At 58.2% G+C, this 20,201-nt stretch overlaps 2 protein-coding genes across 2 annotated transcripts in view; one reads left to right on the top strand and one right to left on the bottom strand.

Annotated features, from left to right (window-relative positions):
• Positions 1-19,283, top strand: part of NDRG1 (N-myc downstream regulated 1) — a 40,448-nt gene extending 21,165 nt beyond the window's left edge. Inside the window, exons 4-16 of the mRNA XM_059672355.1 lie at positions 1,392-1,497; positions 3,508-3,628; positions 4,142-4,204; positions 5,223-5,283; positions 5,846-5,932; positions 8,245-8,301; positions 9,895-9,998; positions 10,745-10,801; positions 11,564-11,615; positions 12,816-12,863; positions 13,733-13,768; positions 15,506-15,557; positions 17,380-19,283. Of these exons, the coding sequence (XP_059528338.1) occupies positions 1,392-1,497; positions 3,508-3,628; positions 4,142-4,204; positions 5,223-5,283; positions 5,846-5,932; positions 8,245-8,301; positions 9,895-9,998; positions 10,745-10,801; positions 11,564-11,615; positions 12,816-12,863; positions 13,733-13,768; positions 15,506-15,557; positions 17,380-17,621 (1,086 nt within the window). The 3' untranslated portion in view covers positions 17,622-19,283. The remainder of the gene's footprint in view (positions 1-1,391; positions 1,498-3,507; positions 3,629-4,141; positions 4,205-5,222; positions 5,284-5,845; positions 5,933-8,244; positions 8,302-9,894; positions 9,999-10,744; positions 10,802-11,563; positions 11,616-12,815; positions 12,864-13,732; positions 13,769-15,505; positions 15,558-17,379) is intronic.
• CCN4 (cellular communication network factor 4) overlaps positions 1-20,201 on the bottom strand; it is a 967,918-nt gene that overhangs the window by 915,798 nt on the left and 31,919 nt on the right. The window lies entirely within an intron of this gene.

Here is a 20,201-nt window from a genome sequence, read left to right as displayed (position 1 = left end):
AGCAGGAGGCTGTGCCAGGCCTGAGGGGCGATGGGGGGTGGGGGGAGGTGGGGTGTGTAACTGAGAAGGCAGAGGCAGCCCAGCCTCTCGGAGAGAGTCGCTTCGGCCTCCACAGCTGTATAAGTTCAAGGCCTCCCAAGTGATGAGTCAACATCTGTTACTCACCCCCACCCCTGGGGGCTGCCAGGGACAGACATCCTTGATGCCAACCTGGGCTGGGCGTCCCATACCTGCCACCAAGATGGTGCCCAGGCCACCACGTACTGCGAATGCCCTTCCCGCCAGGCCCCAAGCTCACCTCCTCTGCTCAGGAACCTGGGGGGTAGGAGGGGGCGTGGCTCACTGTCCGGTTACAGGTGCTGACCCGGGCTCAGGGCTGCGGGAGGGTGGCACTTGGGTTTGAACCCTGGTGTCCCAGGCTGGTGGGGGCCTGGCTGGCCAGGCCTATTGTTAGAGGGCGCCCTGGGGTCAGCTGGGGAGACAATGGAGAGTGTGGCCCCCACAATGGACCATTGTTCCTGCAGCAGCTTCAGGGCCGGGCTGGGCGGGCAGATGATCCCGGCCCCCACTGGGGCTGGGCCTTTGCTCCAGGGTCTGGGTTTTTCCAGTGTTTCCACAGCAGGAGCGCAGAGCTGGGCAGAGGTGGGTCAGGGCGTCCGGCAGGCTCCGAACTCAGTGGCCCAGGAGCACCCCTGGGCTGGGGAGCTGGGGTTCCCCTTGCTGTGCCGTTTACCCGCATCAACATCAGGTCATAAGCACGCAGGCTTCCCCTGCCACAGTGTGAGGCTCTCCTATGGCCCACTTCCCACAGGCAAGGGCCCGGGGAGAGGTGCCCCCTTCACCAGCGTCAGGCCTGCCTGCATTGGGGCCTCACAGGGCGGGCCAGGGAGCCCGTCACTCTGCCTGGGACTTGAAGAAAGTGGGTTCTTGTTAAAAACAGAGATGATGCCCTTTCCTGCTCTGGAGGGGGAGCCTGGGAATTGGGGTTAATTCCTTCCTTCCTCCCTCCCTCCCTCCCTCCCTCCCTCCCTCCCTCCCTCCCTCCCTTCCTTACCTTCCTTCCTTCCCTTCCTTCCTTCCCCATGTCCCTCAGATGGACAGCCATGGCTTCCACAGGATGGGAGCCTGCCTGGTCCCCTCAGCCCAGCCCCGGGCCCCTCGCGGGTTAAACCTCTTGCTCTCCATCCGCTATTGCCCCTCCCCCTCCTTCCTGGGCTCTCTGGGTCTCCCTTTGCCGCCTGAAGCCCAGTGCTCTTCTGACCAAGGGCAAGGCCCTGGGCGCGTCCTCAGAAGCCGTGTTCTAGGCGGGAACACTGGTGTCCCGTCCGGTTTAAGCCACGCCGACCTGCACACCCCGTGTGACAACCCCTCCGCCTGCTGTCTTTCCCCAGGAGCAGGACATCGAGACTCTGCATGGCTCCATCCACGTCACGCTGTGCGGGACCCCCAAGGGAAGCCGGCCCGTCATCCTCACGTACCACGACATTGGCATGAACCGTACGTTCCGGGCCCCGGGCTGCCAGGGGGCCTGCTCCCGCCCAGGTGGGGGCGGGGGGCTAGGAAGGGCCGGTGGCAGGGAGCCCGGCTGCCTCCCTCTTGCTGGGCCTTCCCGGAGCTATTCTGGGAAGAACTCTTGCCACAGATTAGAAGATTCTAGAATGCAGTGCCCAGAGGCCCGGAGGTGTCTGTGTGCCAGGAGCTGCTGGGAACTCAGGGAGCCCCCCACCGTCCATCTGTGTGACAGTGACCTCTTTTAATGAAGGAATACAATGGTTTCCAGTGTTTGAAGAGTTGTGCAACCATCGTCACAATCCATTTATGCACAGTATTACTCCAAAAAAAGAAAAATCCTGTTGTCTTACCTATCGCCCCAATTTCCAACACCCCCAGCCCCTGACCACCACTGTCTGCTTCCTGTCTGGAAGCACCTGCCCACCTTGTCACTTTAGAGCAATGGAGTCACACAACACGTGGTCTTCCGTGACTGGCTCCTTGCACGCTGTTCTCACGACTCATCCACACGCAGCACATGCCAGGACGGCGTGTCTTTTGCCGAGTGACTTCCATTGTGCGGAGAGGCCACGTTTGTTGCCCACTCTTCAGTCAGTGGACATTGTTGCTTCCTCGTCTTGGCCCGTGTGAATAGTGCGGCTGTGAATGTTTAGACTGAATTTCCAAGGTGTTACCCATCTGGGTTCCCCATTTTCCACAGACAGGCATGGCAGTGCCGCAGAGTAGAGCGACTTTGTGTTAACGTGACGCAGGTGGAGGTGAGGCGTCCTGTGATGGTTCGGAAGGCATTTGCAGGCCGTCCTGGCCCAGTCATCTCTGTAAACTTGCCCGTGGCAGGCCGAACACTTGGTCGATTTTTGATTGGCAGACGGCCTAATGCACCTCCCCCTCAGTTTATTCATACCCTTGAGGCTGGAGCTGATGGCAGTCCCTGAAAACCATTTATTTTCTCCACCCTCACGTCTCTGACCTCTCTTCTTCCCGGGCGTCCCCGGGGCCACTATGCGTCAGCTGCTTGCTAGGTACGTTGATAGAGGTCACCTCCGTTCACCGCACCCCGGTGAGGGGATGGAACTGCATGTGCTGGATGCACCCCGTTTTAGAGAGGCTCGGGTAGAGGAAGCCAACAGCTGTAGCCAAAGACCCGGGACTTCTCGGCTTCATCCCATATACGGTATTCCTCCCTCATTTAACAAGTCAGTGGGCGTTCGCTGCGGCCCCTTCCACGTGGTGATTCGGGGGCCCAGGCTCCTTCCAGCTGGGGCTCTGCCACCCCCCGGAGCCCCAGAGGCTTCTGCTGGCCCCTCTGCATCTGGCAGGTAGATGACCAAAGAGAGAGAAACCCGGAGGATTGGGGAGCAGGTGTTCCAGGGAAGCAGCAAGCATCACAGGCTATTGGCCAGAACCCGATCACGTGACCGCCTCTAATTACAAGGGAGGCTGGGAAATGTAGTCCAGCTGTGTGCCCAGGAAGACAAGCTGGCCATCTTTGCTTCAGACTCTCAACAATTAGGAGACTCATCCACGGTCTATGGGAAGTGGGAGGTCTGTGCTTTATCGCCTATGCTCCTCCTTCGTGTTTGAAAAGCTCCTGTGTCCCCGATGTGAGAGTTTAGGGAACCCAGGGAGAAAGAGAATGTCAGTGGCGTAACCCCCCTCCTGCTGGGGCCATGATGGCCATGAGTGACTGGGAAGAAGCAGGAGGCCCCTTCTGGGGTTAAACTGGAAGCTTATCCACCAGGGGGTACAGTACGGTTTATGGACCGTCTCCACCTCCCCGCGCACTCCCTTGCCGTGGCCTGTTCTTGCCTTTTGTCGCCACAGGAAAGTGGGACAGGGGAACAAAAGATGGGCGTCCTTGCTGTGAGTCCGTTTCCTTCTGCTGAATAGGAGCAAAACAAGCAAACATGCACACGCTTTGCAGGGAGCAAGCCAGCTCATTCCATCCTCACTCACCCCCTCTCCCGTCTCCCCGCCCCCCCCCCCCCCATGCAGACAAAACCTGCTACAACCCCCTCTTCAACTCCGAGGACATGCAGGAGATCACCCAGCACTTCGCCGTCTGCCACGTGGACGCCCCTGGCCAGCAGGACAGCGCGGCTTCCTTCCCCGTGGGGTGAGCGGGGAGCCTGGTGCCCCAGGAGGGGGAGGAAAGCCTTGCAGGGTGGAGGCAGGTGGTGGGGAGGCGCTAGACTGGCTCTTCATTTTTTTATTGCGGTGACATATACTCTTCCGTGGAGCCAAGTCTCTGATACAAGCCCTCAGCCTCAGTGACAGTTATAATCTTTCTATGGGGGAGAGCATAGCAACCCCATCGAGTAGTCTCAGGGATTAAAGGAGCTTACAAAACTCACCACATGCTTGGGGTGGGGCCTGGCACACAGGAAGCAGTCGTAAAGGCTTACAAAGAGGAAGGTGGAGAACCAGGGATGGAGACCTTGCTCACCAGAAAAGGCTGTGTACCCTGAGGGGTGTTCGCAGTGAGGGCCACAGGGGGGCGCTGTGGGGCGTCGGCGCACCTGGGCCAGGTTGCCCCATGGCCCCTCCCCTTCCAGCCTGTTCCTGTTGACATTGTTAATTTCCTCGGGGTCCGGGCTCTCGCTAACTCCTCTGTGTGGCTTCTCCCAAGGTACATGTACCCGTCCATGGACCAGCTGGCCGAGATGCTGCCGGGAGTCCTCCACCAGTTTGGGTAAGAGTGAGGGATCCGCTCCCCGCCCTCCCCCCCACTTCCCCCACCCCAGCCTGCAGGGAGAGTGGCTTCCCGCATCTGCTTTTCCTTTAGCCTCCATCTGGCCTGACCCGACATAGGCTGCAGTTTAAATAGATTTTTATTGATGTTAGAGAGGAAGGGAGAGGAAGAGAGAGAGAGAGAAACACCAATGATGAGAGGGAATCACGGGCTGCCTCCTGCACGCCCCACGCTGGGGATCGAGCCCGCAACCTGAGCATGTGCCCCGACTGGGAATGGAACCGTGAACTCCTGTTCATAGGTCGGTGCTCAACCCCTGAGCCACGCCGGCTGGGCCAGGCTGCAGTTTAAAGCTCAGGGGAGAAATGCACTTGGCTCACTGTCCTCGCTGATTTCCGCTTCCTCTTTATTCCCACTGCTTCCTGTGAGTGGGGCTTTTCTCCTTGAGTGATGACATCACCCGATGCCAGGCACCCCCCATCCTTTCCTGCTTTCTCTTCTTTCATTGTTTTCTCTTCCCCATGGAACATTCTGGAACGTTCTGGAACGTTCTGAGTTGCCTGAGCCCTCAGCTCCTCTCTCTCCAGGCCCTTCTTCCTCCAATGCTCATTTCCTTCTTACGTGAGCCTTTGGTGTGATGATGACACCTCAGACTTCTTGCCCAGTTTATTTTCATGCCAAGTTTTTGAATCCAAAATAAAGCTTAGGAGCGGGAAGAAGCGGGAAGGTCTTCCCGTAAATGCCGGGCAGTCAGGAGAGAAGGGAGGAAGTGGGATGAGTCCCTCAAGGTCACGGCCTTCTGTGAGTCCATAGAGCGTGATGCATTTCAGGTCTGGAGGGCCCAGCAGGGCGGCGGCCCCCACGTTGTCTCCCCTGCTAGCCTTCCTCAGTGGCAGCCCAGACAGACCTGGGGGAGACGAGGTTCCCCGGGGACAGGGCGTGGGGGAGGGCGTGAGGGTGCTCAGGGCTCCTGGCGCTCACATCCTCCGTGACATCAGCTTTTAATGTCTGCTTCCAGGGTGAGGAGCGTCATTGGCATGGGGACTGGGGCTGGCGCCTACATCCTCACTCGATTTGCTGTGAGTTCTTGGGCATTTCTAAACAATTATGTTCTAAGTAAAATTAATTCAAGGTGAAGGAGGAAAATTGGACAAGCATCAAAAATCCCCAGAGGGAAAAAGAATGACCCATCATTCCACTTCCCAAGGGAGAACCACAGTTGTGTGGTTTAGAGTTGTGCATGCATGTGTGGTGTGCATGCATGTGTGCGTGCATGTGTGTGCGCACGCACGTGCACGTGTGTGAGTTTGTGTGCACGTACATGTGTGCAGTGTGCGTGCATGTGTGTGTGCGTGTGTGTGTGTGTGCGTGTGTGTGTGTGTGTGTGTGTGTGAGCTTTTCTTTTTCCTGCACTGACCTGCCATCCTAGTCGTATTCTTCCATCGTCGGCTTTGCTCACTTAGCAGCCGGCTGTGGCAGGTCCCCTATGCGCCTCCTTGGGGGCTGGAGACTCTGAGAGCAGCACGTGCTCTGGGGCCACGCGAGCCCTCTCCCAGTCCTGCGCCCTCTGTGCTTTGACGTGTGAAGTTCACGCTGTCTCAGGTTGCCCGGCTTGTCTCTCACCTCGTGTCTGAATTGCAGCTGAACAACCCCGAGATGGTGGAGGGCCTGGTGCTCATCAACGTGAACCCCTGTGCCGAGGGCTGGATGGACTGGGCGGCCTCCAAGGTGAGCCTGGGCCGGGCCGGTGGGGTCCCGAAACGCAGGGGCTGGGAGCCCTCACCCCGGCCCTGAGGACTGTGGGATGGAGACCCCGCCTGGTGGCACCCTTTCCTGCGACTCCCCACCCCCAGAAAGAGAGCAGGTTCCTCTGCTTTGCTTAGAACGGTGCGTGACCCCAGACATCTGCCATCGGGCACCCATAGGACAGTGCGGGCCAAGCCAGCAGGGTCAGGGTCCCTGGCTCGGACCAGCATCGTCTGGGTAGGAGTCTTTGCCTGGGACGGAGCAATGGCCGGGCTTTTCTCAAGATGCTGAGAATAGAAAGATGAGCAAGACCAACGCCTCTCAGCCCAGGACCCTCCTATACCTAATGAAAAAAAAAATTTGCATTTGGTACTGACCCTATGCCACTCAGTTTGACAATAATAATTATTAGCTAGCATGTAGCAGGGGTGGGGAACCTCTGGCCCGCCGGCCCTGTCAGGCCCCCGAAATCGGGGCCTTGCCCAGGCATCAGGGGTGAGTTAATTAAATGTTGGACCCTGTATCGCAGGCTAGTTTTTAAGTTAATAATTTTGTGTGGCCTGTGAATGACGCTGTGCATATCCCAGTGGCCCTTGGCAAGGAAAGGGCCCCGCCCCTGGATGGTTACCAGGTGCTAGTCCTGCTCCCTGTGGCTATGTGTGCCTGGCCTGTTGAATCCTCCCGGGACCTTCAGGAGGTGGGGCTGTCATGCCGTTCACAGAGGGGGAAACTGAGGCTCCCCGTGGGTAAGGAGGCTGTGCAGAAAGAGAACTGGCTGACTGGAGAGCCCTGTGCCTCCCCCCTCCTCCCCAGGGCTGTGCTCACAGCTCCCAGGCAGCAGGTGTCCAAGGCCCACCCCCACCCCAGTGCCGCCGGGCTGGGCACAGAAGGGGCTGGGCACGTCCCTTCCTGGACACGGGGGGCCCTCATTGTCTCGGGAAGCTCTGCTCTGGCTGGTGGCCTAGGGTTCCTTGTTTATTTAAAAATGATGATTGTGTTTTTTCATAAAAGCCCCTGTATTTGCCAAGGAGATGGGGACATAATTGAAGCAGGACAGAGCCTTTTAACCAGGGGTGATCCTGGCGTCTCATTTTGACAGTGTATTTTTGCCAGTGTTGGGGTGGCCGGCGGGGACAGGAAGATGAAAGGGGTCGTGCGCCTCCCCCTCCTCCCACCGCGTCCTGGCCAGCCAGCCTGTTACTGCATTCCTCCCTGGAGCACTGGGCCAGCGGGCGGGAGCCCTTCCCTCCGGCCTGCGTGACATTTGGGAGCGGAACACACTCCCTGTTTTTTATTTTATTTTCCAGCAAAGGAAGTGACATTCTACTCAGCCAGTTTGGCTCCTGGGTAACTGCTCTGAGCCAGACGTGGAGGGCTGGGGCCATCAGCCATTGGCTGCGTGCAGCCTGAGGAATGTTTGTGGGGTTTTAATATCTGCACCATATCCTTCCTTTTCGACCCCAGCCCTGGAGGAAAAAGACCTACATCAGAGGTCTACTGTATGTCAGGCACTGGGGTCAGATCCTGTGACATGTGCGGCCGCTCCCACAATCCTCATCGTGGCCGGGCACTTTGAAGTTCCTGGCAGCCCCGGCTACCGATCGGCAGTCTGAGGTCCAGAGGCTTTGCAGCTGCCCTGGGCCGCACAGTGGGGCCCTGGTAGTCAGCACGCATTTATGGAGCTGCTGCTGTCTGTCTAGGGAGCCCCTGTGATATGCCTAGCATTTATGGATCTCCTGCTGTGTGCCTAGCATTTATGGAGCTTCCACTGTATATCTAGCATTTATGGATCTCCTGCTGTATGCATAGCATTTATGGAGCTCCTCCTGTGTACCTAACCTAGCACTGTTGTTAGAGAGATAGAAAGAAGGTCATTGATTTCTTTAGTAACCGCAGTATATTCAGAGAGGCACGTGGCTTAGGGACAATGTGGAGGATGAGCTCGGCAGATCTGAGGTGTGGACTCGGGGAGCCTGTGTTGAGAGCAAATGGATGGGGTCCTTCCTGCTGACGACCGGTGCGCTCCGGCGCATGGAAAGCTGGGAGCAGGCAGGTCCGTTCAGCACAGCTGTGCGTGCACCTTCTGCGCCCGGGCTCCGAGAAGAGCGATGGGTGGAGAGCCAGGCCCTGCCTTCTGGGGGCTGCAGGTCTGGAAGGTAACCAGAGGCTGTGACTGGGTTCTTGTCCCTGGAGCATCCTCAGACGGAGTGCTGGAGCCCCGAGAGCACGGGGTTGGGCTGGCCTGTCTCGCCCCTGCAATGCCTTCCTCCTAATCCCCCTGTTGTCCTCCCCAGATCTCCGGATGGACCCAGGCCCTTCCGGACATGGTGGTGTCCCACCTCTTTGGGAAGGTGAGTACGGGGCCTGGGCTCGGTCAGTTCTCCAGGTTCGTTGGGCTGATCTTTTCTTTGAGCAGCCAGTTGGCCTTTGTCGCTTAAATGCTCGAGGGCAGTTTTGACAACAGCTCGGGCTTGACGTCGGCCCCCTTCCTCCCACTCGGGCTCGGGCCGCCTCTGATCGCATCAGGCCGTTCGGTGAGACCTACCCCGTCTGCCATTGCCCAAATGAGAACCAGAGGCAGCTCCGAATGCGTTTGTCCAGCGTCACATTCAGAAAGGGACCCGGGAGCGGGGAGGCGGAGGCCCGTCTCTGCAAGGCTCCGCTGGCCCCGCGGGAATCAAGCGTGTCCTTTCCGCACCTTCCCCCTGCGTGAGCTGCTTCTGTTTTGCAAGCGTGAAAATCGTCACCATTAAAAACAGTCCTTGGGGATAGTTGCATTAATGGGTCCAGTTTCCAAAGGCCTTTCCGAAGTGAACAGCCCCCGTCAGATCCACCACCTGGAGACGTGGGTCACATTAATCCCCCCTTTTCCGAGAGCACCGAGGCCCAGAGGCTAGGGCAGGCTTCCTAAGACGGGCAGCGATGCAGTGTGAGGAAGGGAGCCAGCCGTTCTCTCCTCCCTGCACGGTTCTCTGGGCTGATCTCCTCACCAGATAGACATGAGACGCTTTAGCGAGAGAAAATGACCAGGCGTAACTGCAGACGGCGGTAGGGGAATCCGCGGGAGAGTCAGAGACGGAGGGGAGATGGGGTGCGGAGGGGAGATGGGGTGCGTTTGACCTTCTGAGCTCAGGCTGAGGCTCCGGAGGGAGAGCGCGTGTTGGGCTGTTAGTCCTGGGACCCGCCACACCCTCAGAAAGGCCATTCCTGGTGGCGGCTCTTGCCGTGGGCCAGGCTAGTGGTGTGAATGCCTATAGACCAGTGATGGCGAACCTATGACACGCGAACTCATTTTTTTGGTTGATTTTTCTTTGTTAAATGGCATTTAAATATATAAAATAAATATCAAAAATATAAGTCTTTGTTTTACTATGGTTGCAAAGATCAAAAAATTTCTCTATGTGACACGGCACCAGAGTTAAGTTAGGGTTTTTCAAAATGTGGACACGCCGAGCTCAGAAGGTTCACCATCACTGCTATAGACAGTTAAGCAGAGGGCGCGGACGTTTCTTCCGAGTCCCCAGGGTCTCGGTGGCCATTCGCTCAAAGTAACATGCACCCCCCTGAGGCACATCTTGGGGCGGCTTGTTCTGAACCCCTGAAGAGTCAAGCCCCAAGCCCAGGAGGACTGACTTCGAGTCCGAACTCCAAGCGCTGAGCCCGGACGGAGGGCGCGCTTTGCCTGTCTGACCACAGCCTGCGCGCGCGCGTGTGTGTGTGCATGTGTGTGTGTGCGCGCGCGCGCGCGCGTGTGTGTGCATGTGTGTGTGTGCGCGCGCGCGCGCGTGTGTGTGTGTGTGTGTGTGTGTGTGGCGGCCACGCCCCTATGCTTCCCGGGCCCCAGGCAGCATGGCCTTCAGCTGGTGCCTGAGTGACTGGAGAAGGCGAGGATGGGCCCGCCCCTGACCATGGGTCCATGAAGGACACGTCTCCTCTCGTTGCAGGAGGAAATGCAGAACAACGTGGAGGTGGTGCACACCTACCGCCAGCACATCCTTAACGACATGAACCCGGGCAACCTGCACCTGTTCATCAACGCCTACAACAGGTGCGGCCCGCCGGCTCCCTCCGCAGGGCGGGAGCGGGGGTGGGGGGTGAGGCAGAGGGGGTCGTAGTGACTGTAGGAGAGGCAGCCCCTGAATTTGAGCGCATGGAGCAACAGGACCGGGTGCCCTTGGCCAGGTGTCTCCTGGAGTGCTGCACGCGTGGCCAGGAGCCGGGCTACCACTCCACACCCGGGGGATGCCGACATATGGGACCCAGTCACACCCTGAGGGCTGGGAGTACGTGCCTGCGCCCATGGTGACCCTAGGAAAGGACAGGTGTGAGGACAGGTGTGGTTACAGATGTGAGGACAGATGTGAAGACAGATGTGGGCACATATGTGAGGAGAGCTGTGAGAGAAGCAAAGCACTGGGGAGGGGGGGGAATCCAGGGAGGCTGCCGGGAGGGGGTGAGTCATTGCCACGATCCGTAACGCCTGCACACGGCCTCTGGCGAGGACGCAGGCCTCTTATCCGTAACTGGGTGCCTGTCCGGAGCTCAATTCGAGGAGGGGCAGCTCGGGGCCACGGGTGCAAGCCCGAAGTTCTGGAACTCAGGGAGCTCGCTCAGCCTGCCGAGCCAGCGCTACCCGGCTCCCTCAGAGGGGCCAGAAGTGAGCTCACGGGCTCTGTGTCCTCCTCGAATGGCCCATGGCAGGACCTCCTGGCTTTGGCTCAGTGGGAGGGCTTCCCCGGTGGATGGGGAGGCCCTGCTGATGTAATTAATGGTGCTTTCTTCTGCCCTCTGTAGCCGGCGGGACCTGGAGATCGAGCGGCCGATGCCAGGATTGCACACGGTCACCCTGCAGTGAGTTGCTTTCTTCCCCATCTCTGTCTGGTTTGCTTGGCGCCCAGGTGCCCACACGGCCTTCTTTCCGAGTTTGGCAGGACTGCCCTGTGCCAGGACATCGCCATCAGTGAGAACTGGATGTGTCTCCCCGCCCAGGGCAGGGCACGCCCAGTCTCACTCTTCTCCCTGTGCAGGTGCTCAGCTCCCTGGTGGCCCCGAGACCCAGGGTGGAGCTTGGGGCCCAGAGAAGTGCTGACTGCACTTTGGACAGAATTTATTGAGCACCTACTTTACGTTGAATACTGTGCCTGCCTTGCCTCACAGCGCCTGGGGATGAAGGGGGCGTGGGACCCACCCTAAGCACCCTCCTAAACCAGGGGGAGAAGCCAGTCTCAGAAGCAAGCAGCTGTGTCATTGTTTGGTTCCTTGAGGGAGCCGTGTTATCCCACACCTGCACTCGGCACATGCCATTTCCTCGTCAGCTTCGTCCTTGGTGTCTCTGAGCTTGATTGCTGACCACGTCCTACTCAGCCTTCCTTGAGGAGAGGGTGTTTAAAATGGAGGAACATCAGAGCATAGAAATTCTCTGGTGAAATTCATACTAAAGTGTAAATGACTTACCGATCGATTTTATTCTAAGAACAAAGCAGAGGATGGAGGGAAATGAGTCAAGGGCTCTGGAGAAAACAAAATAATGTTGTGAGGACCTTGGCAGGCCTGGGAGTGTGCGGATCTTTCAATGAACCGTGTGTTAACCCCCCCTCTTCTCCCTGCCCCCAGGTGTCCTGTGTTGCTGGTGGTTGGGGACAGTTCTCCTGCCGTGGATGCTGTGGTACGTAGACACCAGCCACTGGTTTTTGTGCTGAATTCAGCATCCACACCCTCCCCACCTCTCTCCTTTCCTCCGCCATCCGGGCCGGTGACGTCTTCTAAATGCCAGCCACCAGCCTCTTTCCCTGGTGACTGTCAGCCTGGGTGCCTGGCCGTGGGCCCTCCGCCTCCCTCCCAGGCCCCCTCCCTGCCCATCTGCCTCCCGCCGGCTTGTTTCTATGAGCGTGTTTTCCACTTGGCTTCCTGGCCAAGACGCTTCCCTCCCATTTGGGAGGCCTGGCTGGTGCCTGATTGTCTGGCAGGACAAGAGGCACCTGGGAGCTGGGCTTAGGCATGGTTTTCCGGCTTGTTTCGCCCTGTAATTCCCACCAGGGGACTGCAGGGCAGGACGCCCTGGTTCATGTCACAGACCAGGCCTTTGTTGTCACTGCCCCAGGGTCAGAGGTGTAGTGTTCACATCAGGGGGGAGGAGCTCCCGCAGGCACTTGGGACGTCACAGGACAGAGCTGGCCTTCTGCCCGGTGCCCATGTGCTGTCAGGGGGGCCAGGACAAGGAAGACAGGGAGCAGCTTGGTGCAGGGGGTCGCGTATGAAGAATGATGTCTGTGACGGGGGTGTCTGGCCTCAGGTGGCTGAAGAAGGCCAGTCATTTAGTGAGTGTTTCTAGAGCACCTTCTACCCACTCGGGAGTCTTCCTAACCACCCCTCAACTGTATCAGCCTCCGTCTATTGATGCGGGGACCGAGGCTCAAAGAAGTTAAGTGACTTGTCACACAGCTAGGGATGGCAGGGCTGGAATTGAAAGCCACATCGGTTTATTTGATAGATATAATTTCAGAGCGGAAGGGAGAGGGAGAGAGAGAACTATCAATGAGAGAGAATCATCGATGGGCGGCCTCCTGCACGTCCCAAGCTGGGATCGAGCCCACAGCCCAGGCATGTGCCTGACCAGGAATCACACCGTGACCACCTGGCTCATAGGTCCACGCTCAAACACCGAGCCACGCCGGCCGGGCAAAAGCCACGTCTGTTTAATCTCAGAGCCCCTGTTCTTTCTTCTGTGCCCGTGGGAACACTGCAGTCTCTGAGGATGGTGGCGGGGGGGGGGGGGGGGACAGGGGGTGGGGGAACAGAGGGGGGAAGGTGGTGACTTGGGCTCCAGTAGGAAATTAACAGATTTCTCCTCCCTCTCCTTGTCCAGGTGGAGTGCAACTCAAAGCTGGACCCAACCAAGACCACCCTCCTCAAGGTACAGGGAGCGTGAGGAGGGTTGGCACACGCCTTAGAAACTCGCGGGTTTTCTGCAAAAATTCAGTTGTGCCTGGTTTAGGCAAAGCTGGGGGTCAGACAAGATAGAAATAACGATTTACTGTCTGTTCACACACTTCTCCTGGGTGCTGGCTGGTAAGGTGAGAGGTCACAGGAGAGAATCCCTCCTTGGGACCCCAGGAGTCCATTGCCCTTGGGATCTGACCTTGACCCTGGGCTCTAGGGTGGGCCGGGGTCACCCGCTCTCACTGACCCCTTCCGGCCCGTTTCCCTCAAAGCTATCCGTGCGCTGCTGCTGGGGGCCCCTGGGCCAGGCCCGTCATCGCCCCTCCCGGGGACATGCCACACGTGGCTGCAGTGGCTTTAAAAAGTGCCGAGGGCTTTAGGTTTGGTGATTCAGTAGCCACTTGGGGAGTGGGCACGTTTCCCAAGGGCGGCCCATGAGGAGCCCCTTGAGGCCGAGGTCTCGAGCCTGGCAGTCTCTTCCCGAGGGGGTCTGTGCAGGCCACGCGTGCCAGGGCCTCCGCCAGCTCCGCCAGCTCCGCCTGGCCCAGCTGCTGCCGCTCAGGTGGGACAGTGCCCCCTGGGTTCTCGGGGAGCAGAGTAAAATGATCGATGGGCATATCAGAAGGTACACGTCACGGGCCAAGAAAGGCAATGCCGGGCCGATAGAAGTAAAAGCAGCCTTGCTGGGTGGGGCTGGGCGTTTGCCACCTGTACTGTGCCAGCCCCTCAGCAGCACAGGCAGCGGGCAGGGCACGGGCAGGGCGGTGCCCATTTGGAGCCGGTTCGCAGAGGGGGGATCGCCTCTGCAGGGGCGATCGCACTAACCAGCCTCCTCTCTTCCAGATGGCGGACTGTGGCGGCCTCCCGCAGATCTCCCAGGTGAGTCCCACCTGCCACTGCCCAGGTGGAGGCCTGTGCCTCTGAGACCTGTCGCTGCTTCCCCCTCCCTGCCTGCTGGGCCCCCCCCCCCCCCCCACCCATGTCCTCTGATGACACACGTTACCGTTCACAGCGCTTGAACGAGAGGACTCACTGACCTCCCAGAGCCCCTGGGAGGAGATGACAGGGGCCCCGGGTGAGGCATTTGTCCAGCTGGACAGTCGGGGGCCGGGGTCTAGGTCTGCCTGACCCAGCGACCACAGGTTGCCACGTGCAGCTAGGGGTGACCCTGTGGGGAAGGGACTAGCTCTTCGATTCATGGGGCCCCGCTAACGTCAAGGCTGTCTGATAGAAAAGGGAGAGTCATGCCCGGCCGGTGTGGCTCAGTGGTTGAGCATCGACCTATGAACCAGGAGGTCGCAGTTCCATTCCAGGTCAGGGCACAGGCCTGGGGTGCAGGCTCGATCCCCATTGGCTAATCAGTGATTCTCAGCATTGATGTTTCTATCTCTCCCTCTCCCTTCCTTTCTGAAATCAATAAAATCATATTTAAAAAAACACAAAAGAAAGAACAGGGCGAGTCTGGGCTCTGAGCCCCAGTGAGTGGACGATGGCTCTGAGGTCCATGGGGTGCAGAACCAATCTCAGCAGGTGGCACTGTCTCAGCAGAGGACAGGCCTCCGTGCGGGGTAGGGGGTGTCTCACTGGGCGCCTGAAGAAGAGGCCGCTGGCCCCACGGCGGTCCCGGCAGATCCGCAGCAGGCAGACACCGGCCCCGGCCCGCCTCAGGCCGCCTCGTACCCGGCACTCACAGAGGCGTGGGCACCGTGGCTTTGCTGGCTCTCTTAGCTTCTCTGCACCTGTGTCTGTGTCCCACCTGCTTCCACTAGACTAGAACAAAGGTATTTTCAGTGTCTTAGCTGTTGCTATGTTTGCCCACGTGACAGGGAGCAGATGGGCACCCCGTGGGGCCCGCTTAGCTGTGATCATGGGTTAACGCCCGCCTTTGGTGATGGCACCTGCTGCCCACCCAGCCCGATCCTGAGCCGCCTGCTGAGACGGCCCGCCTCCAGGGCCCTGAGGTTGATGGGGAGAAAGGTGCCATTTTCCCTTCCGTCTCCCCTCCCTGCCTTCTTCTCTTTCTTTCTCTGCTTGAAATGAGAACAGCTGCCCCAGCCATAGTGGAAACATGGTTTACACGTCCCGGCGGGAGCTAACTGGCCCAGGGTTCCGGGCCATGAGCTCGGGGCGGCCATCACCATGCAGCTTTCCCCCCCGCCCCCGCCCAGACATGTTGGGTGTTGGGCGGTGTTTACACAGGGCGTTTCCACCTTCCTCCCACTTGATCCTGGCGGCAGCCTGAGAGGTGGGAAGAGGGAAGTGAGACCAGCAGAGGGGAGAGATTGCCCGCGGTCTCCCAGGGGAGCCCAGTCTGGGCCTAGGCACCCCCATTCCAAGCCCGCACCCCTTCTCCCCCAGGCCCTGCAGAGACCTCCCTGGCCCTCCTCAGCCCAGCGAATTTGACATTTCCCGCCTCGTCACAGCTAATTTCGGTCCCTACAATGGCCCATACTCCTTCCTGTACTTTGTGTGCGGTCATTGTAGGGACCGAAATTAGCTGGGCCTTCTCTCTTGGGCCCAGTCTTTGGTGAAGGTGACCACGGCCACAGCTCACGTGGCCGTCCGTGACCCGGTCCCCCGGGGACTCACTCCCCTGTCCCCTCTTTTCTCTCGCAGCCAGCCAAGCTCGCGGAGGCCTTCAAGTACTTCGTGCAGGGCATGGGATACAGTAAGTATGGCATTTCCCGGCGGGCGCTGGGCCAGGGCCGGGTGGGAGCTGGGACTGCGATGCCCCGAACCGGGTTCGGATGAGAATTCTGTCGTCCTGGCCAGCGGCGGCTCTTGGCACACGGGCGGGTCGGGGAGAGATAGGTGCCCGGAGGGGGAGCTGGGCAGTCTCCCTGGCTCCTTCGCCCTCCAGGCTTGAGCAGAGTTGTCTCACACCAGGGGGTGTTTTTAGCTTTAGGGGAAGCCTAGCCTTCTAGGCACCAAGAAGACAACCAACAGTGAGACAGACCACGGAAATCTTTTTAATTCAGATGATTGCTTTCTTAAGGGACTTTCCATTGTCGCGATGATGGTGATGATGAGGCTGTTGCTGCTGGTGGTCATGAAGGATTATTCATGAATCCTTCATTTTTTTCCCCCCATTGAACCATCCCAATAATCCCACGAGATACTCTAATTCTCACAAGTGACAAAACGGAGGCAAGGGGCAGAGCAGGGATCTGTGAAAGTTCTTTAAAAAATACAAAACTCCAAAAAACAAAACAAAAACCACTATAAAGCTCCAAGTAAGTGGGTGATCGAGTCACCGCTAATTAGGACCGAGCGTGTCTTTGCTAAAACATTAGATTTGGGCCCTGGCCGGTTTGGCTCACTGGATAGAGCGTTGGCCCTCGAAGGGTCCGGGGTCCGATTCTGGTCAAGGGCACCTACCTCGGTTCCAGGCTCCATCCCGGGCCTGTTCGATGGATACGTCTCTCTCACATCCATGTTTCTCTCTCTGTGTCTCTCCGCCTCCCTTCCACAATCCCCCCCTCCCCCCCAAAAAAAAATCCCCCAAACAAAAAAACCCAATGGAAAAGTATCATCGGGTGAGAATTAACAGCAGCAAAAAACCCATTAGATTAGGGAGTTGACGGGTACACAGTGGCATGATTCAAGAACGGCTGCTTCCTGTGTCATGCTCACGTGTATTCATGAGACACTTGCAGTCCTTGTTGGAAAGGCAGCTCAGGACCCGGACAGACAAGGCCAAGGCCGAGCACCCCACCGGGCCGTCCTGCGGCTGGTGCTCGGAGCGGCATGGGCTGCGGCCTGGCCCGAGGTGGCGTCTCGGCTCTGCTGCCCACGGCTCGGGCTATAATCCACGTGCCCATCTGAACAGGGGCGTCTTTGTACGTCTGATGTCGTTCGCTTTTTTCTCAGAGGCGTCAGCTGTTTGCTCATTTTTAAAATAGTCGCGGTGCGTCTGACCGCAGCTCCAAGGCGGGCCTCAGCCACGCTTGGTGTCTGTGAGGCCGAGAGCGGATGGATGAGCTGACTTCTAGGCTGTGGGTGGGGTCCGTGTCCCCAGGTGCCCTCTGCCAACAGAAATCAGCTGCCCGAGGGCCTGAGCCGCTCTCCCCGTGGGAATAGCGCCGCCGCCCTGCTCACCTTGCAGGGTGCGAGCCCGACCCCTTTATCTGGGCCTCTGCTGGGCTCAGATTTTTGCTCTGAAAGTGAATTCTGGCCCTGGCTGGTTTGGCTCAGTGGATCGAGTGTCAGCCTGCGGACTGAAGGGTCCCAGGTTTGATTCTAGTCAAGGGCACATGCCCGGGTTGTAGGCTTGATCCCCAGTAGGGGGCGTGCAGGAGGCAGCCAATCAATGATTCTCTCTCATCATTGATATTTCTCTCTCTCCCTCTCCCTTCCTCTCTGAGATCAATAAAAAAATATATATAAAAAAAAAAGATGCTCGGCCAGGTGGGCACAGAGCAGGCCCCAAGGCTGGCGTGTGGCTGCTCCTAGCGTCCTCCCACCCTAATGGCCCTCTCCTCTCTCCCCAGTGCCCTCTGCCAGCATGACCCGCCTGATGCGGTCCCGCACGGCCTCGGGCTCCAGTGTCACGTCCCTGGAGGGGTCCCGCAGCCGCTCCCACACCAGCGAGGGCACCCGCAGCCGCTCCCACACCAGCGAGGGCACCCGCAGCCGCTCCCACACCAGCGAGGGCGCCCGCCTGGACATCACCCCCAACTCCGGCTCCACTGGGAACAGCGCCGGGCCCAAGTCCATGGAGGTGTCCTGCTAGGCGGCCTGCGCGCACCGCCGCCCCCTGGACTGTGGGACCATTGTAGCTGCCCCCTCCTCCCGCCCTCCCCAGCCCCTGCCCGCCATACCGCACGCAACTCGGTATTAACCCCAAGCTAGTTTTGTAGGAGGGAGCTCTGGCCATGACTTTAGATGGGATTTGTCCAGGGCGCCCCCTCCAGGGCTGGGCGGGCTGGACCAAAGGAACGTAAGCATCTTAGTGTCCCCTGTGCATTGAATAGTGGCCTGGTGGCCGCTGGCTTCCCCTCCCTCCGAGATGCCAAACCGCCCCAAACAAGAAACACAGCAGGAAACAGGTCCTAATCCAGGCCTAGGCCGACCCAGGCATCCAGGCTCTCAGGGGCCTTTGGGGGAAGTCAGCCCACCTGCTTCTGTTTCCTCTCCTGCTAAAGACAAACCCACCCAGTTTCTGGAAACAATACCCTCCTCTGGTTTGGGGAGGAGGGAGCAGCGAGCCCAGGGGGTGGGCTGGTGTAGGCAGAACAGGCATCGGGGAAAGAGGCGGAGCTTACTGGGAGGCTCAGAGTTTGGAAAAGCAAATCTAGGTAGCTCACCTGAAATCGATTTTTAAAGTTCGCGCATACACACACTTTGCCATGCCGACGCACGCACGCAGGCCTGCTTTCCTGACATTTGTTTTTCATGAACACAAAGGCGGGGACAGACCCTCCTGGCTTTGCTGCAGGGACAACAAAACCCGTGGGCAAGTGCTTGGCATCATGGAGTTAAGGCTTTGGCTCTGCTCTCTCCTCCTCCCCCTCAGCCCCTGCTTCCCACCCCCAAGACAGGAGCGAATGGTTATTTCCTTCACAGGGAAGAGCCTCTAAATATGGGGGTGCTTTCCTGGAGATGGAGGGGACATTCCCAAGAGCTGTGCCCGCTGCCAGGAATCTCCATGCTGCGGGGCGGGGCGGGGGTGGGGGTGGGGGTTGGTTTGGGCACCAGATGTAAATAACAGACTCTTGTTTTTGGGATGGAATCCAGGGTAGTTGTGATTTCTGTGGATCTCCTCCTGGTTTCGAACGAGACCTTCTGTGATTGAGTTCAGTCGTGGTTGAATCTGAGCTTGACGGCCCAACCTTTCTGACCCGGTTACGTTCCTGGATCTTCAGATAGACCTGTTGGCTTTTGTAGGGGGTGGGGCCTCCAGGGGGCAGGGGAGCAGATGTAAGGGTTCTGGAATGTGTATCCCCTGGGATCTCCTTCCCTCTCCTGCCTCCCGCTCCTCCCTGCACCCCTAACCTCCTCTCTCTGAATGGGGCGGCACCACTGACATGTTTGGGTCACGTTCCCGTACTACTGCCTTTCGATTCTCATCCCGGCTAACCATGCATCTGCTAGGGAGTTTGATCAGAGGGAATGGGACGTTGTGAATCGGCCGCTGGGACCCCGTGGTCTCCGGGACCCTGGAGTTGGTGGAAGGGAGTAATCAGGCCTTGCAGGCGGCGTGCGGGGTCACGAACGAGTCCATCCACCTGCCGCCTTCTAGGGGAGGTGTCCTCTGACCTCAAGCAGAGGGTCAGGGGTCAGGGGAGGAGTGGCTGGACCCAGACGGAAAACTGCTGTGTACACGTCTCTCCAGAGGAGTTTCTTAACGAGATATTTGTATTTATTTCCAGACCAATAAATTTGTAACTTTGCAGTGAGGTGTCCTTTTTCTCTGCGGAGAGCGTGCGTGCGGCGCCGTGGTTTAAGGGCGGCCTTTCCTCCCTGGGCCCGGCCACAGGTCCCTCGCCTGTGGCTCATAGAGCATCGCTGCCCAATAAAAACGCAACGTGAGCGCCCCATTTTCTTCTTTCTATTTAAAATAAATATTTTTTATTGATTTCAGAGAGAAAGGGAGAGGGAGAGAGAGAGAAACACCAATGATGAGAGAGAATCATGGATCGGCTGCCTCCTACACAACCCCCACTGGGGATTGAGCCCGCAACCCGGGCATGTGCCCCTGAACGGGAATCGAACTGTGACCTTCCGGTTCATAGGTCGACCCTCAACCACTGAGCCACGCTGTCCGGGCAGCGTCCCATTTTCTGGTGGCCACATGAAGAAAGAAAGAAGAGGTGCATTTAACTTTAGCAGTGCATGCAACCCAGGGCATTAGAATACTCCCGTTTCAGCGTAGACTCAGTGTAGCAGTTATTCAGGGGTGTCATTCTTTTCTTTATGCCTCAAAACCAGCGTGTAATTCATACCACAGCAACCCCAGGCCAGCGCTCCCGAGCCTGGACGGCACAGCGGCAGTGGGTACGGCTCCTCGACCTGCACGGACAGGGAAATAGCCCTTTTACAGTTTCTTTTCCTTTTAGGAATGTCTGTGGAAAGGCCACTCCTTTCCTCACATCCAATCACAGCCACTCGAATGCGTGTTCTACTGAGAAAGAAAAAAGTAAATACAACAGGTCTTAGTACAACCTCTCATTTTTGTCTCAGCTTAAGATCAGTTTAAAATTCACAAAACAGTGACAGAGAGAGTACGGTGAGCTCCCGGAGACCCCTGTTAACGTAAGAAACATTCAGAATGTTAAAACATGAAACGTTTTTGTGAGTTTATTGGAGCCAA

This window comes from Myotis daubentonii, chromosome 17 (assembly GCF_963259705.1).
Source record: "Myotis daubentonii chromosome 17, mMyoDau2.1, whole genome shotgun sequence".
In the NCBI taxonomy this organism is placed as follows: Eukaryota; Metazoa; Chordata; class Mammalia; order Chiroptera; family Vespertilionidae; genus Myotis; species Myotis daubentonii.
Note: the sequence above shows the minus strand (reverse complement) of the source record. Positions and strands in the feature narration are given on the sequence as shown.